Below are 26,360 nucleotides of genomic sequence, written 5' to 3'. Positions count from 1 at the left end.
ATGGCCGAGGGCGGCGGGGGCGCGCGGCGGAGGGCGCCGGCGCTGCTGGAGGCGGCCCGCGCGCGCTACGAGAGCCTGCACATCTCGGACGACGTGTTCGGCGAGTCGGGCCCCGACAGCGGCGGCAACCCCTTCTACAGCACCTCGGCCGCCTCGCGCTCCTCCTCGGCCGCCTCCTCGGACGACGACGAGCACGAGCGCCCGGGGCCCCCGCCCTGCGTCCCCGCCGCCGCCGCGCCGGAGCCCGAGGAGGAGGAGGAGGAGGAAGAGGAGGAGGACGGCTCGGGCTGGAGCGCGGCGCTGCGGGACCGCCCGCCCCCGCGCTTCGAGGACACCGGCGGTAAGACGCGGCCCCTTGGCGGTGCGGGGAGGGGGGAGGGTGGGGGTGCCGGGGAACCCCAGGCCGGGGACGCGTGAGTGCGGGGCGGCAGTTCCAGATGTTCCTGGGGCGGCGGGAGCGGCGGGTAAAGTGCGAGGACCCACCGGACTGCGTGGGAGGGGGTGCGACTGCCGCGCCGGGGGAGAGGAGGAAGCGAGGCGGGGCCCGCACTTGGCCATGGCGAGGGCGTGGGGGTCGGGCTCCCCTCCCCGCACTTGCTGGGGGCGTCCCGGCGGTCTGCAGGGGAGGGAAGCCAGCCCCACTCGCGGGCGTGCACCCCCAGGCTGGATGAGAGCGGGGCTTGCCTGGGGGAGGGGACCCCGAAACCCCGACGTGGCTTGGGGAGGGGGCAGAGTCGTCCTGCATGGAGGGCGCTGGGCAAGCCCGGCCCAGGTGCCAGGGGTGGGGCAGGTGGCAGTTGGAGCGAGGCCCCCCTGGGCCAGGCGAGGCAGGGTCCATCCATCCATCCACCGCGTCTTCTTCCCTGGGCTGAGTTCTCTGCGTGAGAAACTTTGGCTGTTTAGGATTCTCGTGAACAAGAAGAGAGAGCGAAAGGACCAGTTTCGCTGCGTTAAGGTGTATGTCTGTCTTCCAGCAGGAGGCACCTGCCGGCCTGGTGTTCTGCTCACCACCTGGCCTGTTCCCTGGGGAAGCTCGCAGGGGTGCTGGCAGAGGTGGCTGCTGCTGCTTTTAAAAAAAATTATATATATATATATATTTATATATATTTATATGGTATATATTGATTTCAGAGAGGAAGGGAGAGGGAGAGAGAGAGAAACATCAATGATGAGAGAGAATCACTGACCGGCTGCCTCCTGCACGCCCCACACTGGGAATGGAGCCTGCAACCCGGGCATGTGCCCTGACCGGGAACCGAACCCCGACCTCCTGGTTCATGGGTTGAGGCTCAACCACTGAGCCACTCCGGCCGGGCCAGATGTGGCTTCTTGAGGGCCTTTCTACTGCCTGACTTCTCGGGAGGTGAGTTTTTAAATATCACCACTTCCCCAGCAGGGGCTCGGCGGCCCCGGCCTCCCTGAGGGGTGGACACCGGCCCTTTCCCGCTGGCCTCGAGGCTTCTGTTCCTCGCTTGGGGACCGGCTGTGGCAGCCCTGGGTTCTGCAGCCGTGCTGTTGAAGGCCAGGGAGTGGTTGCACTGACCAGGGTGGTGTTGGTGGTGATGTTGGTGGTGATGTGGCTCCTGCTATGGTTCTCCCTGATGATGGTTCACCCAGAGGGGACTCAGCACCCCGCAGGCAGCCGTGAGGGGCCCCGGCCGGGGCCTGGCCTTGGATCTGCACCCCTCGCTGCAGCCGGCTGCTAGGCCTGCACGGCTGGCGGGGCTCCCAGCAGGGAGTGGTCTGCAAACCTCGGGCAGGCAGGCAGGCAGGCTGCAGTGGGGATGTGCTGAGCTGCAGCCCGGCTTACAGACTCCACCTTGGCCGGCAGTGCTTGGGGTGGCGAGGATTAAAAGCATGTTCTCGTTCGGGCTTCAGCTGAGTTTTGGAATTTTCAAAGTCACATCGCTCTGTGTACTCCTTTTATTTTTATTTTTTAAAATTACTTTTATTGATTTCAGAGAAGAAGGGAGAAGGGGGGAGAGAGAGAAACATCACCGAGGAGAGAGAATCATGGATGGGCTGCCTCCTGCACGCCCCCACACTGGGGATCCAGCCCACAACTGGGGCGTGTGCCCTGACCGGGAATCCACCTGTGACCTCCTGAGCCATGCTGGCCGGCTGTGCACTTCTTTTATGCCCCCTGTGTTTCCTAGTATGTCGTTAGGTCTTCCAGCCCTGGTTTGGCAGGCTCTATGCGAGGAGCGTCTGTGGTCCAGCTGGTGATCTTGGGACACTTGAAATCCATGTCCACCTGGGAGAGAACACAGCGAGTATCCCTACATCTCAGGGAAAGAGTGGAATTGGGGCCCGGCCGGTGTGGTTCAGGGGTTGAGCATCGACCTATGAGCTAGGAGGTCACGGTTCGATTCCCAGTCTGGGCACATGCCCGATTGTGGGTTCGATCCCCAGTGTGGGGCATGCAGGCAGCAGCCCATCAATGATTCTCTCTCCTCAGTGAGGTTTCTTTCTCTCTCTCTCTCTCTCTCTCTCTCCCTCCCTCCCTCTCTGAAATAAATAAAAAGGTATATTTTTAAAAAAGAGTGGAATTGGGTCAGGTGAAGCCTAGTTAGAAGCAAGAGTCAGGAGTCCCCTGGTGTGAGGATGAAGGCACTGGAGTGCATGTAAGCGATCCTATATTTCTTAGTAACCAAAAATAGGAGGAATTCTGCAGCAGAACCGTCTAACGTAGCCACTGCACACTTCCATGGCCACAGAGAGCATATCATGTGGCGCTTGGCGTCAGGTTCAAATTCTGCCTCCTTCCGGGTGTCCACGGAGTTCCCACTTGGGCCTGAGACTGCCAGTCGGGCACTTGAACCAAAGATATTAGTGGTTACCTGATGGCATTTTTACCCAGTGGCGCTTTCCTGCTGGGTCGGGGAGCTTGCTTCTCAGATCCAGCTCTAGTGAAGGACTTCCTGTCTTCCATGCAACACCCTCCCCATGAGGGAACTTTGGGGTGAAGGTGCAGGGGTGAGGTTGATGGCTTCTTAAGCATGAACCCAGATCCGCTGAAACAATACAAGACGGTTTAGGGAGGTGAACATAGGCTCCGAAGTACGTGGCCTGGAGAGAGAGCCCGCACATGCCCAGGTTGCGGGCTCCATCCCCAGTGTGGGGCGTGCAGGAGGCAGCCGATCCATGATTCTCTCTCATCATTGATGTTTCTATCTCCTTCCTCTCCCTTCCTCTCTGAGATCAATAAAAGAAATATATACATATAAAGAGAAGAGAGTGAAATTTTGATCTGTAACCTTCATAATAGAAAATTTGTAACAAATGTATGTTGCTGAGAGAAACAGATGAGGAACAGGCGTCCTGCCCACCTCCTATTATATAAACGTGCCCGTGTGTGTGTGTGTGTGTGTGTGTGTGTGTGTGTGTGACTGTGTCTGATGTGTAACTGCGTTGCTTGCGCTGGCTTTGGCTGAGTCAGGTTTCTTTTATGAGAAAGAGACGAGAAGTGCCGTCTGGGAGCCCTGCGATGACCTAGACCCTGTGCAGAGAGTCCCCGTGCACCAGGGCGGGGGAGGCCCCGGGCACCTTTGTGCCTTTGATCTGCGTCCAGAAATGGGGGGGCACGTGGTGTCCAGCTGAAAGGAGGAGAGAAGGAGGCGGTGAGCATCTCCGTGGTTAAGGTTGAGACATCTAACCACTCTCCACACCGTCCAGTCCTCCCAGCCTCTTCCTTCTGTGTTTTCAGTGGGTTTAGCTTCCTGGGGCAGGCTCTCCACACGTGCAGCCCACGGTGAGGGGTGCAGAGGGTCCTGTCTCCCCCTTCGTGCTCCTCCCCCAGGTCCTGGCTCTGCCTGGAGTTGTGAGTTCCCGAGGGATGGCTTAAAGGCCAACACTGGTTTGGGGGGTGCCTGACAGGCCCTTGGCCCCTGTAGAGATGGAGGGTCGGCCCGAGCGGCTGCTGCTGCATACTGGGAGCTCGGGGCCCAGGCCCTCTCCCCACCAATTTTGCCACGAACCCCCTAAAATAGCCCCCGCAAGCTGCCAGCCTCGCCCGCCCACTCTGCAGCGTGCGAGCTCGCTCTTTGAAACGGCATGGGAGGCAGGCCTGGCTGCTCGCTGGGCTTCTGGCCTTCTGGTCTCTTCCTCTGAGCTGTCTGTGATTCGTTCTCTCCGAGGAGGGAAGGAGCAGACAGAGCCGCAGATGCTCGGCGCTGCTGTCTGTTCTGCGTCGTCGGCCTTGGTCGTGCTGCCTGGATCCGAGCTGTTGGCTCTTTCCATCAGAGGTCGGCTTCACGGGAGTTTTCCCCCCGTGCTCCGTGGCAGCAGCCTCTGCAATCATTCAGGGAGGAGGCACGACCTTGGGAAGCTGGAGAGGAACAGATGGCTTTGAAAATTAACACTGCTCACTGCTTTATCTTCGGAGTGCTGGTTGGTGCATTGGGTTTAAAGACTAACAAGTAAGAGGAGGAAGGTCTTTCTCTTAAAACCAGCATTCACCGGTACCCTCTACAGTCATAGGATTTAAAAAAATATATATTTCTATTGATTTCAGAGAGAGGAAGGGAGAGGAAAAGAGAGACAGAAACATCAATGATGCGGGAGAATCATGGATCGGCTGCCTCCTGCACACCCCACACTGGGGATGGAGCCCGCAACCTGGGCCTGTGCCCTGACCGGGAATCGAACCGTGACCTCCTGGTTCCTAGGTCAATGCTCAACCACTGAGCCACACCAGTCGGGCTGTAATAGGATTTATGAGCAAAGCTCCCTGGACCCCTGTCTGGGGGGAAAGGTGTTTCCTACCTGGGGCTCTGTGGCTCCAGGAATTTGAGTCCTGAATCTTGGTCGCTACAAGATAACCCTTACGAAGTGCTACGCAATGATTGGGCATGTGCCAAGCCCCGAAACCAAAGGGAGCTTCCTGGAGGAGGCGTTGCTCACATGCCAGGGGAACCTGCGCCCATGATGAGGACTGACCCACGTGCCAGGCTGTGCCCTGCTTCTCAGCCCTGTACAGAGAGCACACATGGGTCTTCTGAGGCAGCGTCGGGGGGTGATGAGAAGACCGGGTTAATGATCACCATCAACTAGTCAGACTTGCTCATTCAGGAAAGGTGGTGCGCCCCCTCTTTTTTATAACACCTAGAACTTTTTTCAGTGAAAAAGCTTTATTTTTGCCCAGCCTGTGTGGCTCAGTGGTTGAGGGTCGACCTATGAACCAGGAGGTCACGGTTTGATTCCTGGTCAGGACACATGCCTGTGTTTCGGGCTTGATCCCCAGTAGGGGGCGTGCAGGAGGCAGCGGAGCCATGATTTTCTGTCATCATTGATGTTTCTCTCTCTCTTCATCTCTGAAGTCAATAAAAATATTAAAAAAATTAATGACTCAGTGAGTGGCAATCTCACTGTGTGAAAATTGGGGAATGTTTTTCTGTTCCTGAATTTTTAAGGTGACTTTCTGAGTTTAATTCATCTTCCCCCGACGAACAATTCCCAAATAGGACTCTTTCTCCAAACCCTCGCAGCCTGAATGAAATCAAGTGACCACACAATCACATTAAGTTTTTAAGGGCTGTTTTGTTTAACGTTATGAAAAGCTAATACACGGACTAATTCCACCAAGATTATAATTATGATGTAACCTAAACTCTATTATACGGCCTGGTATCATTATTTATACTTTATAACAGTCAATTCTGAAAGGATATTCTTTCTGAAGTTACTGGGATAACTCTCTCTAGAATCAATTAAAAAAAAAAGAGAGAGATTGTGCGACCACCTCGCCCTCTCTCTGTCTGAAGAGCTATTTCGTCGGGGAATCACGTTTTTTAGTGAAAGGGGCATCGTTTCCCCTCCCCGTGTGCTCTGAAAGCTGTTGTGTTCATTGAGATCCAAGTTGTGCCCGTATCTTAGGAGCTCTGTCCCTCTGGATGCGGGTTCTGCTGCTTCTGACCCGTCTCGCTCTGGCTGCTCTGAGACCCATTGGGGGGGGGGGGGCGTCAGTTTTCTATTGGGGCTCACGGCCCGGGCCTGGCAGAGGAGCACCCAGGGGTTGGGGAGAGAAAGCAGCGCTCCCGTGTGCACAGCTGACTCCTGTCTCAGCTCTGGCAGTTTCTCTACCTCTGGAGCCTGGGCGTCTAGTCTGAGCTCACAGGCCAGTGCTGAGGGCGCCCCAGGGGCCCAGGAGTCTCAGGCCTCCTGGTCCTGGGGCTCCGGGCTGGTCCCTCCAGCTGGAGAGGCCCAGTGGGGGACAGAAGTGGGGGGGGAGGCAATGTTGGGGTCACCATCTTCTCCCAAAGAAAAATGTGCAAGACTTGATCTCAGGAAAAAGAATAAAGACGCAGCCAGCATGACTCGGTGGTTGAGCGCTGACCTATGATGCAGGAGGTCCCGGTTCCACTCGGGTCAGGCCCCACGCCCGGGTGGCGGGTTCGATCCCCCGTGTGGGGCCTGCAGGAGGCAGCCGATCCGTGATTCTCTCTCATCATAGATGTTTCTATCTCTCTCTCCCTCTTCATCTCTGAAATCAATAAAATATATATTAAAAATAAAGGCTCAGTGGGCACACACCCCCCTTTTACAGAGGAAACAGACTGTGGGAGATGCAGGGGTTTACAGTCGGAAACCGTGGCGGGGCCGGAGGTGGACCAGCTGTCCGCCCGGTGTGTCTTCTCGGTCCCGTGTCTCGTTCTGAGAGAGGCGGCCTGGACCCGTGCCTGGCGTGCAGCGAGCGCTTCAGTGTCGACTCAGTCCCAGCCCTGTCCCTTCGGAGGAACGCTGTCCCCGTGGGGTGAGTGGTCAGAGATGGCATTCCTCAAACTTCCTTTAGTAGTATCCTTTTTAAAAAATATATATGTATTTTATTGATTTTTTACAGAGAGGAAGGGAGAGGGATAGAGAGTTAGAAACATCGATGAGAGAGAAACATCGATCAGCTGCCTCCTGCACACCCCCTACTGGGGAAGTGCCCGCAACCCAGGTACATGCCCTTGACCGGAATCGAACCTGGGACCCTTCAGTCCGCAGGCCGACGCTCTATCCACTGAGCCACACCGGTTACGGCTTATTATTCTTTTTTTTTTTTTTAAAAGAGTTTTCACTGCCCACTGCTTAGTAAACACTTTTATTTAAAAATATATTTTCATTGATTTTAGAGAGGGAAGGAGAGAGATGGAAACATCAATGATGAGAGAGAGAGAATCATTGACTGGCTGCCTCCCGCACACCCCACACTGGGGATGGAGCCCACAACCTGGGCATGTGCCCTGACCAGGAATTGAACCGTGACCTCTTGGTTCATAGGTCGATGCTCAACCACTGAGCCACACTGGCCAGGCCAAACTTACTTTTTTCAAAATTTATTTTTATTTGATTTTAGAGAGAGAGGAAGGGAGAGAGAGAGAGAGAGGCACACTTTGATTTGTTCTCCCACTTGTTTATGCATTCATTGGCTGATTCTTGTATGTGCCCTGAACGGGGATTGAACCCACAACCTTGGCATAGCTGGACGACGCTCTAATCAACTGCGCTACCCGGTCAGGGCTCTTCTGACCTTCTAACGAGGACTTGGCCTGGTGGTTGCTTGGAGGGAGACGGAAGCCATGAGGGGCAGCCTCTCCCTGAAGAGCCTCCTTCTGAACCAGGGTCCAGGACCACATGAACAGTTGCACGAAGCCCCAATGGCCAGGAGTTACCTGCGCTCTGCTGGGCTGTTACATAACTGGGGCGTATTCAGATGTTGCTGTGGCTATCATCAGAGGCTTTTAGCCTTGGTCTTTCAGGAGAGCTTAAAATTGTTTTGACCTATTTTCCGCTCTTTCTACCTGGAGATTAAAAGGCCAGATCCTCAGAGCCATGGTTTTCGGGTCATGGCTCAGCGGGGTTCTGTGACCTTTCCCCAGCCCGTGGGTCAGTGCATTAGGCACAGATGCAAGGGAGTCTGGGCTGTGTCTGGTGTGATGTCAGGTTCCGTTTGAGATTGTAAAGAACATGGGCGTGCTCTCAATTTATCTATATATCTATATATCTATCTATCTATCTATCTATATATCTATAGTAGAGGCCCGGTGCACGAATTTGTGCACGGGTGGGGTCTGGCCAGCCCTCCCCAATGGGGGCCCATCAGGCCGGGCTGGCTGGCTGGTCACGCCCCTGACGGGTTGGGGGGTGATCGGAGCTTGGATCAGGCTGGTTGGCTGCCGCAGTGTGCGTCATAGGCACCAGTCGCTCTGGTCATTCTGGTTCCACCGTTCCAGTCGCTGGGCTTTTATATATATAGATGTCTATATGTCTATATGTCCATATATATATATTTTAAAATTGACTTCAGAGAAGAAGGGAGAGGGAGAGAAAGAGAAAGAAACATCAATGATGAGAGAGAATCATTGATCGCCGCCATCTGCACAGCCCACACTAGGGATCGAGCCTGTAACCTGGGCATGTGGCCTTGACTAGGAATGGAACCGTGACCTCCCAGGTCATTCGTCAACACTCAACCACTGAGCCGCGCCGGCCGGGTGAGAACATGGCTTTTGAGTCAACTTCCTGAGTCTGCTCTGAGCCCAGCCATGTCCTTAAATTCTTACACTTCCCAGCCTCTACGATTCGCTTGGCCAAGTACCTTCACCTGAACCTCAGCTTTCTCTTCTGTGATAAAACACTTGATGCCCCCCCCCCCCCGCCTTGATGGGAGGGGGAGGAGCTGGCCATGTGGACAGGTGGGAAGCAGATACCCTTCCCAGCAGGTGGGGAGCGGCCAGTGGGAGGCCCAGGTGGGAGTGTGCTGGGGGGCTGGTGCCAGCAGGGCACGTGAGGGGGGGCAGGGGCTCCCAGGTGGCGTGGAGCGTGGAGGGCCTTCGGGGACCATCGTAAGGATGTGGCTTTCACCTGGAGTGCAGTGGGAGGCTCAGTGGTTCCGGCTGAGGGTGCCCTGGCCCAGTGTGACTTGTAGAGAGATGTTGGGTCCCCCCAACACTCAGGCCACGGGAGGACTCGGCATCGCCTTCATCTGACGAGGTGGGGGAGAGAGAGAGAGGTGGGGGAGAGAGGCCGGGAGGCGTTCGGGGTGTTTTGAAACCAGAACCAGCCATGTGCCCTGATGGACTGAATGATGAGTGTTGGGGGGACCTCCAGCCATGGTGACAGAGAAATAGGCAGCCCCGCGCCCTGCCCCCAGTTCCAGTTCCCAGGGGCCTTGGGCAGGGCCGCTGTGCTGGGGTCAGCCCTGTGAAGCTGGCCAAGGCTCTTTGAACAGTTCAGAGGAAGCCAGGTTTTCACTGGGTTTGAGATCTTGGTGGGGAATCTCACGGTCCCGGGAAGCATCAATCCAGCTTTTCCCGTAAAAGTTCATTTCATCTTCTCCTTTGCAGTCGCGTCACTAATGAGCCGGTGGCCGGCTCCCCGCGGGCCATGCTCGGGGCAGGCTCGGGCCTCCGCGGGGAAGGAAGAAGGGCGTGCGGCCCACGGCTTCCTCTCTGGCTAATGGTGTGACGACGATTCATTTGGGGCCATTTAATGATCGTAAAGCCCGTTCTATTTATTGGCTATTAGAAATGGTGAGGGTGAGGTTTATTTCTCTTGGAAATAGCACATCCTCTTAATTGCACCAAAAATGCTGCAGGAGCTGTGTTTTCGGGATGACCAGTGCCGCGCTCTGGCCCCACCGCGTCTCGGTTCGGTGCTGGACACGCCCCGGGACAGGGAGCAGAGGCGTCCTTGGCGGGCCCTCGGGTGCTGGTGGGTCAGAGGTCAGGGGTCTGGTGTTACTTTGTGTCTGTCGCTGACACTGTCACCCACGAGCTGCACCTTATTATGTAGCATTTTATGATGATGCCATGTGAGAGGTTCTGTCTGTAAAACCTCTGTTATGCCCGGCTGGCGTGGCTCTGGTGGTGAGCATCGACCTAGGAACCAGGAGGTCACGGTTCGATTCCCGGTCAGGGCACAGGCCCGGGTTGTGGGCTTGATCCCCAGTGTAGGGGGTGCAGGAGGCAGCTGATCCATGATTCACTCACATCATTGATGTTTCTCTCTCCCTCTCCCTTCCTCTCTGAAATCAATAAAAATATATTTAGCCCTAGCCAGTTTGGCTCAGTGGATAGAGCATCGGCCTGCAGACTGAAGGGTCCTGGGTTCGATTCCGGTCAAGGGCACATACCTCGGTTGCAGGCTCCCGACCCTGGTCATGGTCATGGGGGAGGCAGCCAATTGATGTTTCTCTCTGTCTCCCTCTCTCTTCCACTCTCTCTAAAAATCAATGGAAAAATATCAAGTGAGGATTAGCAAAATAGTAAATATATATATTTAAACACACACACACACACACACACACACACACACCCCTCTGTTACCTCCCGGTGGGGAAGGAGAGAGCAGACACTTCCCTAGGGGAGAAGATGAGGGGACAGAGTTGGAGAATTGCTAACCTGGAGCGCCATCAGCGGTTTCTGAACCCTTCCCCGGTTCCGATAGCTAAATTAGAGAGCCAGGGCCCTGTGTGGGACCCTCAGAGCTGCTGTCACAGGCCCCGGGGGCTTTGTTCCATCCAGACGTCTCCTGTCAGCGACGGTGGCAGGCTGGCGCCCTCCCCACGCCCACACGCCAGCCAGCGGTCCCTGGCCATGTGCCCGGTGCTTCCCTGGTGGGCAGAGCCCAGGGCACGCTGCGCAGGGGAGGTGGGGAGGTTGGCACTGAGCCTCATGAGTCAGCCCCGCCGCCGTGACGCTGCGCTCAGGACCACTGGGCCCCTGGGGTGGGCAGGGAGGGTGGCCAGCGTTTGGGAATGCCCTGGTGACTCTGAGACTCCTTCCCCACTCAGACCCCCAGCCCTGGACTTGGTCTGCCCTTGCCCTCGTCGAAGCACCAGAAAGACAGCCAGGGACACACCTTGGTCAAAGGAACTTGGGTTCTTCAGCTGCAGCGAGAGAGAGTGCACGCTGGACTCTGCACGACGCGGTCAGAGGGACGGGGGGAGCTCAGGGTGGGGTTGGGGCTCTGCAGGTTGACTGTAAAGTGGGGTTGAGGGAGCCGAGGCCACCTCTGGCCCGGGGGTGTCCAGGAGATAGAGTGTCTCAGTCATTTAAAGAATATATATATTGTTATTGATGTCAGAGAGGAAGGGAGAGAGAAACATCAGTGATGAGAGGGAATCATGGATCGGCTGCCTCCTGCACGCCCCACACTGGGGATGGAGCCCGCAACCCGGGCCTGTGCCCTGACCGGGAATCGAACCGTGACCTCCTGGTTCCTAGGTTGACCCTCAGCCACCCATCCCCGCCGGCCGGGCTGGTAAAGCTTTTTGGGAAAAGGGTAGGAAGTGGAAATGGCAGTTGGAGAAGTACTGGACCCTATATGTCAACCATTTAGATTCCGTTTGGGGGCATTCCTGAATGTCATGTTCATGGAAACAGGACACCGACGGAGGAGGGACTCTGCTGGTTCTGCCGCTTAGACCTTGGGTAGTTGGTGGCTGCACGTTCCCAGATTGGGAGGGGGTGGCGGGTGAGAGAGCTTCTGAGTGATGACTGTCTGGGGAACTTGGTCAGGGTGTGCAGGGACCCTGGGAGATGTGGACCCGGGTTCAGATCCTGCCTCTGGCCTGCGGGACTGGGTCCTTGGGCCAAGTCCAAACCCTCCTCCTGGTGCCTTCCGTCTGCCGCACGCCCACCATGTGCTGGGCACCCTGCCAGCAAACTGCCATCTGCGCGCTCGGCCCCGCTTCCCGAGTCTGGGCGGTGGGGGGGTTCATTATCCTCCTTTTACACGTGAAGAAACACAAACTGAGGCGAAAAGCCTCGCGTCCAAGGCCACACAGCTGGCAAGGGCAGAGCGAGGACCTCAGGGCTGTTGGACTCGCGCTTTGGGCCTCGCTGCCTCTTCACCTCAGTCTCCTCATCTGTAAAATGGGCATTTGTGATTCCTGGGAATTGTGTTTCCAAGTCCGTAACACAGTTCTCTGTCCCCACAGGGACCTGGCCAATTATGCGTTCCCTTGCCCCCTCCCCTCCCGCTCAGGGCGTCTCCGCTGCTCCGAGCTGCTTGGGTTGGTCCAGGGAGCGCCTGCGGACTTGCTGGCGTCCTGGCTGACTCTTCCCTGAGCCGTAGCGAGGACTCCGGGGAAGGGACCGTCCTGCTAAATATGGTTTTTAGTCACTGAACTCCTCTCTGCACTTCGCAAAGGTGACAGTAAAATTGCTGCCTTTTATTTTGCCTGTCAGCCTAGCATTCCAAATGAAAGTGGATTGCTTTCTTTCTTTTTCTTCCTCCTGCGATATATCCACGCCCGGCCCTGGCTGGAAGGTCAGTCCCTGCACGTGCGTGGCCGGGCCTGGACGGAGGTGCCCCCGTAGCTCACTCTGCTCCCGGGTTTGCGGAATCACGTGCCTCTGGCTGGACGGCCTGGACTGCGAGTTGAGGGACAGATGCCTGGTAATCACAGGCTTCCTCCCACAGCAGGGCACTGGCAGGCACCGCCTGTTTTAAGGGGACATTTAAGCGCGTTTTAAAGAGTGAGACCTATAGCTTCTACATGCAGGAGACCGGGGATGAATCCTTAAGACACCCCCTTCCTGTGCAAAAGGCGTTGGGAAGAGGAGGCTGAACCCAGACCCCACTGAGCGTGGCAGGTGCCAGAGGCCCGAGTGGTGTCCAGGCGCCTTGATGGGCACCACGGGTCGCAGCTGTGCCCCTCAGAGCTGGTTTCTGCCTCCTCCCCTTTATTTACTTTTTAAATACCTTTTTATTGATTTCAGAGAGAGAGGGAGAGGGAGCGAGAGGTAGAAACAGCAATGGTGAAAGAGCATCATGGATCCGCTGCCTCTAGCACGCCCCACACTGGGGATGGAGCCCGCAACCCGGGCATGTGCCCTGACCGGGAATCGAACCCTGACCTCCTGGTTTGCAGGTCGACGCTCACCCGCTGAGCCGGCCGGCCGGGCCTGAGCTGCACGCTCACGGAATTGTCTTTAGCCCCATCGGCCTGGACCACACACCGCCTCTCCTTCCTCCTCTTGCCGATGCGCGGATTCTGGGCAGCGAGAGTGGGAGGCTCCTCACGGGCAGCCAGGGGGCAGGGACAGGAGGGAGCTGGGTGGAAATCTGTCCATCACCAACAGGGTGGGGGTGCGTGTCCCCCATGAATGACCAGCCTTCAGGGTGGGCTCTTGCCAGGTACAGTCCTGGCCCAGGTGTGTGCCTCCTCGGCCCGAGGGCCCAGCACCGGGAGGCGAGCTCCTGGCCTCCAGCGCCCCGGATTTGGCATCTGAATTCGGAACTGGCAGCGCGTTCGTGTCTGCCTGTGATTAAGTGAAGGACACTGGCATGGCAGTACCGCGTGTCTCCTGCACACGGCACGGTCCCATCGGGCTGTTTTCCCTCAAGATCACAGGGAGGGCCGGTGGTTTCATGGACAAGAGGCAGCGGGTGCTGGCCGCCTGTCCCCCAGGACGGAAGCTCCTGGAGCGGCACCAGCTGGACCCTGGGGCTGCAGGTCGGTGCTCATTGCCTTTCCTGTGCTCATCCTGGGCCTCAGAGCCTGAGCCTCCTGGAGTGGCCTCGAGCTCCAGGCTTGGAGGGAGGCAGGGGGCGGGGGGGCAGCCTCGGGGCCGGCAGTCCTCTCCTCCGGGGAGGGTGTGGATGGGACCCAGAGCCTCTCAGAGTGCCCCCTGGGCCCTGTGCCCACAGAGGAATGAGGGAGGAATCTGCGCCCCCGCGTGGCCATCCATGGCGCCTGCCCACGCTCTGCTGTGTGGATTCCGTGGCCCACCAGAGGCTGCGGGACGGGAATGAGGGTGATGGTAGCAGCCACCACAGTCGGAAAACCCACGGTTCCTGGTTGCCACCCGATGCGCCCCGACTCACATGATCGTCACAGCAGCCCCGAGAGCAGGTGGCCCGGGGCCCCCGGAGGACGCCCCTGGCTCCAGGTCACGCAGCTCCGAGCGGCCAGGCTGGTGGTGCCAGAACCAGCAGCTCACCCACGAGCTGGGGGAGGGTTTTTTAAATCTCATGCATTCGTGTCAGGGCCTGGGGGAGGGAAGAGAGGAGCTGTCTGCCCACGTCCTCCTGGATATTCTGCTGTTTCATTGTGAGCTGCTTCCATCTTTTCAAAGAGAGACAGACAGACCAACAGACAGACAGATAGGCAAGCTCCGAGTGTGGGCCGAGCAGCCTCCTTTCTTGCATGGAAGGGTCTGGAGAGATCCTGGTACGTCTGAGGCATCCAGGGGGGTAGTTTTAAGCTGCCAACCTGCTTCCTGGGTTTGGGGCCGGCTCCCAGCCAATCAGAAGTGGGGAGGTTCCCCCATCTTTGACATTTAGCTCCCCCCTCATTAGCACCCTCGCCCCCAGTTGGGCGCTTCCTTGCATGTTAGCAGCATCTGCTCAGGGCTGCTTTCCTTCCCCGAGTCCTGACAAACAATAGCCTGGTTTCAAGAGGGATATTTATAACTCGGGACAGAACAGAGACGTATTTGATTCCCACATGAGCATTTATGGGATTCTTTCATTTTTTTCATTCTCATGAAAAATTCATCCCCTGTTCCTGGGCTGCTCTCGCCTCCCAAGTTTGGGTGTCTGGGCTCGTCTGCTCTTTCTTCTTAGATGCTTCGGTGAGGTGGGAGCGGGGCGAGTCCCAAAGAAGACAGGATGGCTTGCAGCCTTGGGCAATCTCTTCTCTCGACTAGACGGTCGCCAACCCACTCTGTATTGCACGTGAAAGTGGCCCTTTTCCTTAAAGGAGGGTGAGAAGACCCTCATCAAAAAGCTCCCAGCAAACAAAAGCCCGGTAACGGGAGTTTCCCCAACATTCAAAGAGGAACTAGCACCTCTCCTCCTGACTATTCCAGAACATCCAAGAGGAAGGAACACTTCCCAGCTCTATCTTTAAGGCCAGCATCACCCGAATCCCAAACCAGATAAAGACACTACAGAGAAGAGAATTACCGGCCAATATCCCTGATGAACGTAGACGCTTAAATCCTCAACAAAATATTAGCAAATAAGATCCAGCAACACATTTAAAAAATCATACATCATAACCAAGTGGGTTTTGTTCCAGGGATGCAAGGCTGGCACAATATTCGCAAATCAATAAACATGATACATCACATAAACAGGTTGAAAGACAAAAATCACATGATCATACCAATAGAAAAAGCATTCGACAAAATGCAGCACCCATTTTTTTTTTAATATATTTTGTTGATTTCTTACAGAGAGGAAGGGAGAGGGATAGAGAGTTTGAAACATCGATGAGAGAGAAACATCGACCAGCTGCCTCCTGCACACCTCCTACTGGGGATGTGCCCGCAACCAAGGTACATGCCCTTGACCGGAGTTGAACCCGCCCTCTGAGGGAGTGCACTGACCCCCAGGGGGCAGCTTCTGCATTGAGCATCTGCCCCCTGGTGGTCAGTGCCCATCATAGTGACCAGTTGTTCTGCCGTTTGGTCGATTTGCATATTAGGCTTTTATTATATAGGATAGCACTGGAAGTCCTAGCCACAGCAATCAGACAAGAAGAAATAAAAGGCATCCATATTGGGAAGGAGAAAGTAAAACTCTCATTATTTGCAGATGATATGATATTATAGATAGAAAACCCTAAAGACTCCACCAAAAACTACTAGATTTAATAAATCAATTTGGCAATGTAGTAGGATACAAAATCAACACCCAAAATTGATGGCTTTTTTGTACACCAGTAATGAACTCTCAAAAAGAGAAACTAAAACCCATTTACCATTGCAACAAAAAAAATTAAGATACTTAGGAATAAAGTTAACTAAGGAGGCAAAAGACCTGTACTCAGATAACTATAGGACCTTGGAAAAAGAGATAGAAGGAGATATAAACAAGTGGAAAAACATACCATGTTCATGGATTGGTAGAATCAACAGCATGAAAATGTCCATACTATGCAAGGCAATCTACAGATTCAATGCAATCCCTATTAAAATACCAACAGCATATTTCACAATTCTAGAACAAATACTCCAAAAACTTATGTGGAGCCAAAAAAAAAAAAAAAAAAGACCCCGAATAGCTGCAGCAATCTAAGAAAGAAGAACAAAGTTGGAGGGATCACAATACCAGATCTCAAGTTAACGCTACAAAGCCACTGTACTCAAGACAGCCTGGTACTGGCAGGAGAACAGGCCTATAGATCAATGGGACAGATCAGAGACCCCAGAAATCAACCCAAGCTATTACGTTCAATTAATATTTGACAAAGGAGGCAAGAGCATACAATGGAGTCAAGACAGCCTCCTGCACGCCCCCCACTGGGGACTGAACCAGCAACCGGGGCATGTGCCCTGACCGGGAATTCAACCGGTGACCTCTTAGTTCCTGGGTCAATGCTCAACCGCTGAGCCATACTGGCCGAGCTGCTGTGAGGCTTTTATTGCATTGATGAGGTTATCTAAATGATAATTATCCTTCCAGCCTTCTTCACTGATAAATTCAGTTACTATGTACAGAATACCTTGTAAAAGTTGCTTTCTCACCTGGACGGAATTTCCCAGGCCCCACGTGGCGAAAGCGTTCTCATTTACAGAGGAACCTGGACTTACAGGAAAGCAAACACCAGGGCCGTGGCCAGCCTCCTGTGACAAGAATTCCTTAGGCTCTGCCTCTCCCCCCACCCCTCACTGTCCCTCACTCTTTGTTTTTAAAATATATTTTTTATTGATTTCCGAGAGGAAGGGAGAGAGAGATGTAGAAACCTCCATGATGAGAAAGAATCATTGATAGGCTGCCTCCTGCACGCCCCACACCGGGGGTGGAGCCCACAGCCCAGGCCTGTGCCCTGACCGGGAATTGAACCGCGATCTCCTGGTTCCTAGGTCGACGCTCACCACTGAGCCACGCCGGCCGGCCTCCCTTACTCTCTGGATTCGTGTTTCTGAATTTGCCAGATTTGTAAAAAGGGTTGTGCAGAGTGAAGAGGGGCCCCTGGTGGTGTGTGAGTCACAGGGGACTGGCTGGGGGGCTGGTGCTTGAGCCCCGGTCCCCGCGAAGGGTGTCGCGAGGGGGGGCCGTGGGCAGAGGGGCAGCGATGGGAGCGCGCCCCATCCTGGCCGGGGCGTGCCGGCTGCTGCATTAAGCGCCTGGCCTGCCTGTTTCAGGTCCCACCCGGAAGATGCCCCCCAGCGCCAGCGCCATGGACTTCTTCCAGCTCTTCGTCCCCGACAACATGCTCAAGAACATGGTGGTGCAGACGAACCTGTACGCCAGAAAGTTCCAGGAGCGCTTCGGCAGCGACGGCGCCTGGGCGGACGTGACGCTGGCTGAGATGAAGGCCTTCCTGGGCTACATGGTCTCCACCAGCATCTCCCACTGCGAGTCGGTCCTCAGCATCTGGAGCGGCGGTTTCTATAGCAACCGGGGCCTGGCGGGCGTCATGAGCCAGGCCCGCTTCGAGAAGATCCTCAAGTACTTCCACGTGGTGGCCTTCCGCTCCAGCCAGGCGGCGCACGGCCTCTACAAGGTCCAGCCCTTCCTCGACGCCCTGCAGAGCAGCTTCGACGCGGCCTTCAGGCCCTCCCAGACCCAGGTGAGGCGGGCTCAGCCGGCCCTCGGCCCTGGGCCGGGAAATGCGGGCCACCACCATTCAGCAGCTGTTTGTGGAATCGTCCCTGGGGTCTGCGGAAGCTGGAGGCGAGGTGACCTGGGGCCTCCTCCCTTCCTCCCCCGACTCTGAGGTCACTTCAGGGTCATCCACGTAAGACCCAGGGGACGTGCAGATCAGCAGCTCCCGACCACTGACGATGGGAATTCGGGGTTTTGCTCTGAGATGCACTTTTCCTCCTCTTTTCTCCCCATCCTCCCTCTCCTTTATTTTATTTTTTAAAAATATGTTTTTATTGATGTCAGAGAGGAAGGGAGAGGGGGAGAGAGAGAAACATCAATGATGAGAGAATCATGGATCAGCTGCCTCCTGCACACCTCACACTGGGGATCGAGCCCACAACCTGGGCAAGTGCCCCGACCGGGAACCCAACCGTGACCTCCTGGTTCACAGGTCAACGCTCAACCACTGAGCCACACCGGCCAGGTGGAATTCATTTTAATGCAGACAGAAAAGAGGGAAAAACAGTGAGGACAGAAATTCTCGCTGGCCCCTCCGCACTGGTGAGGTGTGTGGTTTGCGCTGATGACACGGTAATGCAGGTGGATGGAGGCGTTGGCTCTGGGAGGAGGAGTGGAGAGGGCAGCTGAAGCCGTCTCTGTGGCGTCCCTCCCCCCTCTGCTCCATTCCCCTCCGAGGCAGGCACGCACAGTTTTGCTACAGTGGTTCCAAATGGGGCTCGAATGTTTGATGAGCTGCACAGAGCCGGCGAGTTCAGGAAGCAGGTGGGAGGCACCTCCTCCAGGCAGCTCGCCAGGCTTGTCCCCGCCTCTAACCACAGAAACGCCGAGGGCGCAGAACCGACAGGCCCTGTGGTTTTTAATGGCATCCAGGCAGCATTAAGGAGAGATGGAGGGTATGGTGAGCATTCTCCTCCGTTCTGCCCTTGGCCCAGTGCGTCCTGACTCCACCCGGAGCCTGTTGGGGAAGCAAAACTCGGGCCCTGCCCCAAACTTGCTGAATCAGACCTGCCGTTAGCAAGTCCCCCCACCCCCCCACCGTGACCAGTTTGTCCATTCAAGCTTGGTAGGCACCGACAGAGAGCAGGGGTCGTCAGTACACTCTCCCTGTCTGTGGCCAGAGGCATCAGTTCTGCCATTGTGGCCCGAAGGCCGCCATCAACAATGCGTGAGCGAGCGAGCGAGTGAGCGAGCAAGGCAGGTTCCAATAAAACTTTATTTACAACAGGCAGGGAGGGGCCAGACGCAATCTGGCCCCTGATCCAGCGCATCTTGTGGAGTTCCTGGGATGCTGTGAGTTCCCACACTGCATTTCAGTGAGACATTCAGAACTCAGCCTGAATCAGGACTGAGGAGGGGAGGGTGGCAGAGTGCTAGGATTACCCCAACGTCTCCCCAAAAAGCTTTGACTCAAAGAAGCAAAACTTTGACCACCCCCCGGAGCCTGCTTTTATAATTCCATTTCTTTTTACTCTGTTGTGTCACTGAAAATGTCCTACCACCGTGTTGTCAAGCAGCTAAAACAAGGTGACATGATATTTAAAGTCGCCTCGGGACCCCGTGTCAGAAAGCCCTGGACGCCTTGAGGGAGGGCGGAGAGCCCGGGCCGGGTCAGAAGGGAACTGGGTCCTTTCAGGAGCTGAGTGAGCGGGCGCAGGCCAGCCCGAGACCCGTCCTGATGCCTAAACAATTCGTGTGTTTTTCTTGGTTTCCCCCAGGGCAGAGGTCAGATCCTTACGCTTAAGTTCAGCCCTACCTGGTGTGGCTCAGTGGGTAGGGCATCAGCCTGCAGACTGAAGGGTCCTGGGTTCGATTCTGGTCAAAGCCACTTACCCGGGTCCTGCTCAGGGCTCGTGCAGGAGGCAACCAATCGATGTGTCTCTCTCACATCGATGTTTCTCTCTGTCCTTCCCTCTCTCTTCCACTCTCTCTAAAAACCAATGGGAAAATATTCTTGGGTGAGGATTTAAAAAAAAAGGTTCAAGTTCAACGTAAGTCCATTTTGAGCCAGTGAGGGGAAGGATAGTCGAGCAGCGGAAGCCCTCACCTGCGAGTGGAAAGGTCGCCCATGGAAAGAAGTGGGTGCCCCCACCAGGCGCGCCCCGGGAGAGGTCGGCCCCGGCTGGAGAGCCCGTTACCGAGGGAGGGTTTGGACTGGGGACCTGCCGCCGATTTTCTAAATTCCTGCTCTGTGTCAGGGCCTGTGCTGTGAGCTCTGCACCCCGTTTCTCACTTAGTCCCCCCCAAACACCGGTGCAGATCCTGCTGTTCCCCGTCCACAGACGCGCATCCCGGGACCAGAGAGGTCGAGGGCCTTAGCCACGGCCCCACAGCGGGTCAGGGCCAGAGCCGAGACTTGAGCCCAGACCTGACGAGGCCCTGAGCCCGCGCTGCCGCCCGTGAGCATCCCCGCTTGTCCTCTCCGGCAGGTGCTACACGAACCCCTGATTGACGAGGACCCCGTGTTCATCGCCACGTGCACGGAGCGGGAGCTGCGCAAGAGGAAGAAGCGGAAGTTCAGCCTGTGGGTCAGGCAGTGCTCGGCCACCGGCTTCATCGTCCAGGTGAGCCCTGGGCGGGGCCGCGGCTCGCGTGGCAGCCGATGAACCCCTCTGCCTTCCCGCTGTGCGTCACGCAGACCTTCCCGCGGAGGCCGGGGCCGGTGCTGCCTCCACGCTGAGCACTGGGGTGGCCAGCACTGTCCCCGGCCTGTTCCTCCCACCCAACTCGGCCCCTCTGGTTAAACTGACCAAGACTCAGGCCCCACCCAGCCGACGTGGCTCAGCGATTGAGCGCCCACCTATGAACCAGGAGGTCACGGCACATGCCCAGATTGTGGGCTCCATCCCCAGTGTGGGCCATGCAGGCCGGTCCATGATTCTCTCTCATCATGGATGTTTGCATCTCTCTCTCCATCTCCCTTCCTTTCTGAAATCAATAAAAATATATTTTTAAAAAGCGATAATTAGGTTAAAGTGAAGTCATTAGGGACGGAAGCTGCGCTGCCCAGTGTGGGCCTGGCCGCCGCGCTGTGGGCTCACTGGCCCGTGTTTCCCTGGCAGATCTACGTCCACCTGAAGGAGGGCGCGGGCCCCGACGGGCTGGACGCGCTGAAGAACAAGCCGCAGCTGCACGGCGCGGTGGCCCGGAACCTGTGCCGCAACGCGGCCGGCAAGAACTACATCGTCTTCACGGGGCCCAGCATCACCAGCCTGGCGCTGTTCGAGGAGTTTGAGAAGCAAGGTTTGTCGCGTGGGGAGCCGTGAGCCTGGCCTGACCCGGAAAGTGGTGCCGGGAGAGGTTGGGGTGGAGTGGCGTCCGCACAGACCGTGCGAGGAGGCCTTTCCCGGGAGCAGATCACGGCAGCCCTGGCCGGGACCTGCTGGGCACCGGAGCTGAGGGCCCCAGTCCTGGCATCGGTCTGGGGACAGGTCGGCACAGAGCCCCGCCCATGAGGCCACGGGCACTGAAGCAGCCGGAGTGTGTAGTCCATTCGCTGCTGTAACAAAAGGCCACAGAGCGGTGGCTTACAAACCACATGCACACCCGCCTGTACACACACACCACCTACATGCACTCACACCCGCCTGTACACACACACCACCTACATGCACTCACACCCGCCTATACACACACACCACCTACATGCACTCACACCCGCCAATATATACACACCACCTACATGCACTCACACCCGCCTATACACACACACCACCTATATGCACTCACACCCGCCTATACACACACACCACCTACATGCACTCACACCCGCCTGTACACACACACCACCTACATGCACTCACACCCGCCAATACACACACACCACCTACATGCACTGACACCCGCCTATACACACACGCCACCTACATGCACTCACACCCGCCTATACACACACACCACCTACATGCACTCACACCCGCCTATACACACACGCCACCTACATGCACTCACACCCGCCTATACACACACACACCACCTACATGCACTCACACCCGCCTATACACACGCACCGCCTACATGCACTCACACCCGCCTATACACACACACCACCTACATGCACTCACACCTGCCTATACACACACACACCACCTACATGCACTCACACCCGCCTATACACACACACCACCTACATGCACTCACACCCGCCTATACACACACACACCACCTACATGCACTCACACCCGCCTATACTCACACGCACCACCTACATGCACTCACACCCACCTATACACACACACACACCACCTACATGCACTCAAACCCGCCTATACACACACACCACCTACATGCACTCACACCCGCCTATACTCACACGCACCATCTACATGCACTCACACCCACCTATACACACACACCACCTACATGCACTCACACCCGCCTATACTCACACGCACCACCTACATCCACTCACACCCACCTATACACACACACCACCTACATGCACTCACACCCGCCTGTACTCACACGCACCAGCTACTAGTATGTGCACTCACACCTGCATATATACACGTCTCCCATGCACGTGCCTCAGATGGGCAGTCCAATGAGTAGCCCGTCCTGTCCTGAGCCTGCTGGGGCTGGGGAGCCACCGGGGCTGGGGAGCCGCCAGCGCTGGGGAGCCTTCCGGGGCTGGGGAGCCGTCGGGGCTGGGGAGCCGTCGGGGCTGGGGAGCCGCCGGCGCTGGGGAGCCGTCGGGGCTGGGGAGCCGCCGGGGCTGGGGAGCCGCCGGGGCTGGGGAGCCGCCAGGGCTGGGGAGCCTTCCGGGGCTGGGCAGCCAGGGGACTGATGCCTGGGCCTGTGTCCCCCCTTAGGGATCTACTGCTGCGGGCTGCTCAGCTCGCGGAAGAGCGACTGCACGGGGCTGCCGCGGTCCATGCTCGCCAGCCCCGCCACGCCGCCCGCGCGGGGCCAGCACCGCATCCGCACCAAGGGCAGCATGTCGCTCATCTGCTGGTACAACAAGGGCCACTTCCGCTTCCTGACCAACGCCTACTCGCCCCTGCAGCAAGGTGGGCGCCGCGGGGCTGGGCCGGGGACGGGAGTGTAGGGGAGACACGTGGGGGGCAGTCGGCCGTGCCCCGCCACCCGGTGCCGCTCAGCAGCTGGGCTGCGGGCTGTGGCTCCCGCCAGGCGCTGGCGGCAAAGGAACAGCGATGGGGGTGGTGGGGACTGAGGCACCTTCGAGTCCCTCGTCCGTGGGTCTGACAGCGGCTGGTGTGAAGGGCTGCCGGGCTCACTGGGCCCCGCGGTTCTGCGGGAGCCTGTTCCAGTGGGAGGGGCGCATGCCCAGTGTCTGCAGCTCTTGGGGCCTTGGAAGTGGTCTCTGCGGGCCAGGAGGCTCCCCTTTCCAGGAGGAACAGTACCTCACAGGGCAGTGTCCCCCCGGGGGCGGGTAACCTGGTTCGTGCACCTGGGACACTTGGGGAAACTGAGGCAGCCCTGGGTTTTTGAAGCTGCTCCCCTGAGCGTTCGGCTGGAATCTCGGTGTCCAGTTAAAGGGATGAAAACAGCGGGAGGAAGGCAAGAGGGACAGCAGCCTCTGCGCTGAGACTGGCGGGTAGAGCGGGCCGGAGCGACTGCCTGTGCTCGCTGACCTCAGCCTCCGCTGCCTCCTCCTGTCCTCCTCTTCCCCCTCCTCCTCCTCCCCCCCCTCCTCCTCCTCCTCCTCCTCCTCCTCCTTCTCGTCCTCCCTACTCCCCCCTCTGCTCTCTGGTTTACATGGACACCCGGCGGGTGGGACAGGCACGGGTGAGTCGCAGGCAGGGCACACGCAGGGGCCCGGGCTGACACACTGTCCCGCAGGGGTGATCATCAAGCGGAGGAGCGGGGAGGTCCCCTGCCCCTTGGCTGTGGAGGCGTTTGCCGCTCACCTCAGCTACATCTGCAGATACGACGACAAGTACAGCAAGTAGGTGCCGCCTCTCCCATCGGGGGGCGGGGCGGGGCGGGGCGGGGTCCTGCAGAGTCACCCGCACAGGATACGGGGATACGGGGACGGGCGGTCAGTACTGCCCCAACTTCAGATCGAACGATCGAAAGATCCGAGGCCCTGGATCCCCGGAGCCCTCCCCCGGCTCCCAGGCTCGGCCCAGCAGCCCAGCCTTACTCTGGGCACCAGCCCTTCTCGGCCCCTCCCTGCCCAAAGGTGCCTCCTTCCGCCTGATCACACTTCCCTCTGCCACTGGCCCAGACCCCGCACCCCTGCCCCCCTCAGACCCTCCCGTGGCCGTGGTCTGCCAGCGGCTTCCCCGGGATTCCCGCCGCGGTGCCCTCACAGGCGTGGTCTCATCTCGAGTGTCCACATAGAACGGACGGGACGCAGCGTCTGTGCGTGTGCCCGCAGTGCCGTCTGCTGGTCTGGCCGGCGTCCTTACGTTCCAAACAGGAACTGAGCAAACTGAGCAACGATTGTCGTGGGACCTGGGTTTGCCACTAGGTCACTAGTCCTGGCCTCACACCCAGAACCGGGTGGGACCAACCTCAACGGCCCTGGGCCCTGGACTTGGCCTCTCAGAGGAGGCGACATCTGGGCGTGGCCGGGAGCCGCTCCGAGGGGGCCCCTGAGCTGTCTCCTGCGTCCGCTCTACGCGCCCCGCACCTGCGAGGTCCAGGCAGTTATCACAGGGAACCCCGCCTGTTTAGGCGTCTGCTGGGAGCCTGTGGGTGGGCGCGGGGAGCATCTGACCCCAAACCCTTCGCCCTCAGAATGGAGACAGGAGTGTAGACGAGGCAGGAAGAGAGGCGCCCTGTGTGGGGTTAGCCCAGGAGGACCCTGGGCCCTGTGCTCTGAGCCACAGACGCCTGCTCCCGGGTTCAGCTCTCCTCTCCCACCCATGTGATGGGAGCTGTTCTCCTCTTTCTTTCTTTTAAAAAATAAGTTACTGATTTCAGAGAGGAAGGGGGAGGGAGAGAAACATCAATGATGAGAGAGAATCATGGATCGGCTGCTTCCCGCACGCCCCACACTGGGGATCGAGCCCCCAACCCTGGCCTGTGCCCCGACCGGGAATCGCACCCTGACCTCCTGGTTCATAGGTGGACGCTCACCACTGAGCCACCCGGCCGGGCTGGGGCGGCTCCTGACCCGCCCCCCCCTCCCCCCCCCCCCCCGTGTCCGCGCAGGTATTTCATTTCTCACAAACCCAACAAGACCTGGCAGCAGGTGTTCTGGTTCGCCGTCAGCATCGCCGTCAACAACGCCTACATCCTGTACAAGCTGTCGGACGCCTACCACGTGCAGAGGTACAGCCGGGCGCAGTTCGGCGAGAGACTCGTGCGGGAGCTGCTGGGCCTGGAGGACGCCTCTCCCACCCCCTGACCGGGGCTGGGCTCGGGGAAGGACCAGGTGCGGGGGGAGCCTGCCGTCGACCTGCCCGCCCGGAGCCTGGGGACGCGGTGCGAGGAGGGGTCACCACACCCGTCTCCACACGCCACGTGCCACCAGGCCGCTGCCAGGCCGGTTCTCAGCCGGTGTGCCATCCTCGATGCCCGCGGAGCCAGGCTCACTCAGCACCGCGGGCCGGGAGGGCTGGTGCCCCCAGAGGTGCCGGGCAGGGCGAGCCGCGGCACGTTGCTGGAAGCGCCTGCTCTGGGAAGACGTGGGGACGTGTGTGGCCTGGTTCACTCGTGCCGTGTGGACGTGACGTGACCTCAGCCAGCGGGACGGGCTGTGCGCGGAGAAGACGGGTTTTCCGGATTCACCTCGTGGAGGAGGAAACGAACTGGGCGTCCGTCAAGCGCGGGCATGAGCGCGGCCTCCCTGCTCCGCGTCCGCGTGGCCGGGCACGGGGAGGGCAGGGGCACGCCCACAGGCGCGGTGAACGAAGTGTGACGCTATTTTTTATTTTTAAATATATCTTCAGGTTATTTTCTTACTGTTGCTTAAGGTCGTCTGTAAAAGGAAAATGTCTCCCTTCTTTCCTATCCCCCTGGCCTCACCCGGTCCCGGCTCGATCCCAGGTCTGGGTTCTGCGCCCGGTGCCCGTGCTCGGGCCAGAGAGGGAGCTCGCTTCTGGAACAGATGGGGCTGCCTCCCCCAGGGACCCGGGGGCCTGCGGGCCTCTCGTGTGTCATTGGCGGGATGACTGGTCTTGACAAACACGCAGCGTCGCTGAGACAGACGGACCGTCCCCAGACGGCCACTGGCTACGTCTCGGTCCCCTGTGGGCCAGTGTTTGCCTGTCTCAGGTCGCACATGGGATGGGGGGTGGGTGCTGGCTCGGCTGTGATTTCATGAGGGGCCGGGGCCTGCTCACTGCGGGCCGGACACGAAGACAGGACAAGCAGCGGGCAGCCAGGGCCCACTGTTCCCCAGAACATCAGCCAGAGCGGCCAACAGGCTGCTGTCCCCGAATCCCTTCCGGAGCCACACGCTCCCCTCCCGCCCGACAGACGAGCCCTCACGTTCACAAACGCAGAATCCGTTCTCCTCGGGCCCGGGACGTTCCCATGCGCACACCCGTCCGTTACGTGTGCTGGCAGCATGCCCACCTCCGTGCCCCCCTGTGCCCCCGTGTCCTCGGCCTGCGATGACCACCTCGCCCCCGGTGTCCACTCAGGGCCACGACCGCGGCCGGATTCTCAATCGTGTTTCCAGACGCCTTTGCCGCGCCCTGTACACGGGAGCGAGAGCACTTTTACCACGTGGAGAATCTATTTTTAATTTGTGATGCTTTTTCTACAACGTCCACTGTCTCTGAGCTGAATGTGTTCCCCAGACTTAGGGAGTCTCGAATGCAAGCTGGGGAGTTGAGTTTTCTTTTCTGTCCAAATAAGTAAAAGGAAAAAATAAAAGTCTATTTAGATGTTGA

At 57.8% G+C, this 26,360-nt stretch overlaps 1 protein-coding gene across 1 annotated transcript; it reads left to right on the top strand.

The window, feature by feature from the left end:
- PGBD5 (piggyBac transposable element derived 5) lies at positions 1 to 26,360 on the top strand (the record flags this gene model as incomplete). The annotated part of the gene is made up of 7 exons (XM_081114471.1): positions 1 to 340; positions 17,088 to 17,515; positions 19,980 to 20,114; positions 20,613 to 20,793; positions 22,362 to 22,559; positions 23,353 to 23,458; positions 24,673 to 26,360. 7 exons carry the CDS (start codon positions 1 to 3, stop codon positions 24,866 to 24,868), a joined length of 1,584 nt encoding a protein of 527 aa, XP_080970597.1. The 3' UTR covers positions 24,869 to 26,360.

The sequence above is a fragment of the Myotis nattereri genome (genome assembly GCF_964212035.1).
Source record: "Myotis nattereri genome assembly, chromosome: 20".
NCBI classification, from domain to species: domain Eukaryota; kingdom Metazoa; phylum Chordata; class Mammalia; order Chiroptera; family Vespertilionidae; genus Myotis; species Myotis nattereri.
This window is presented reverse-complemented; position numbering and strand designations above follow the sequence as displayed.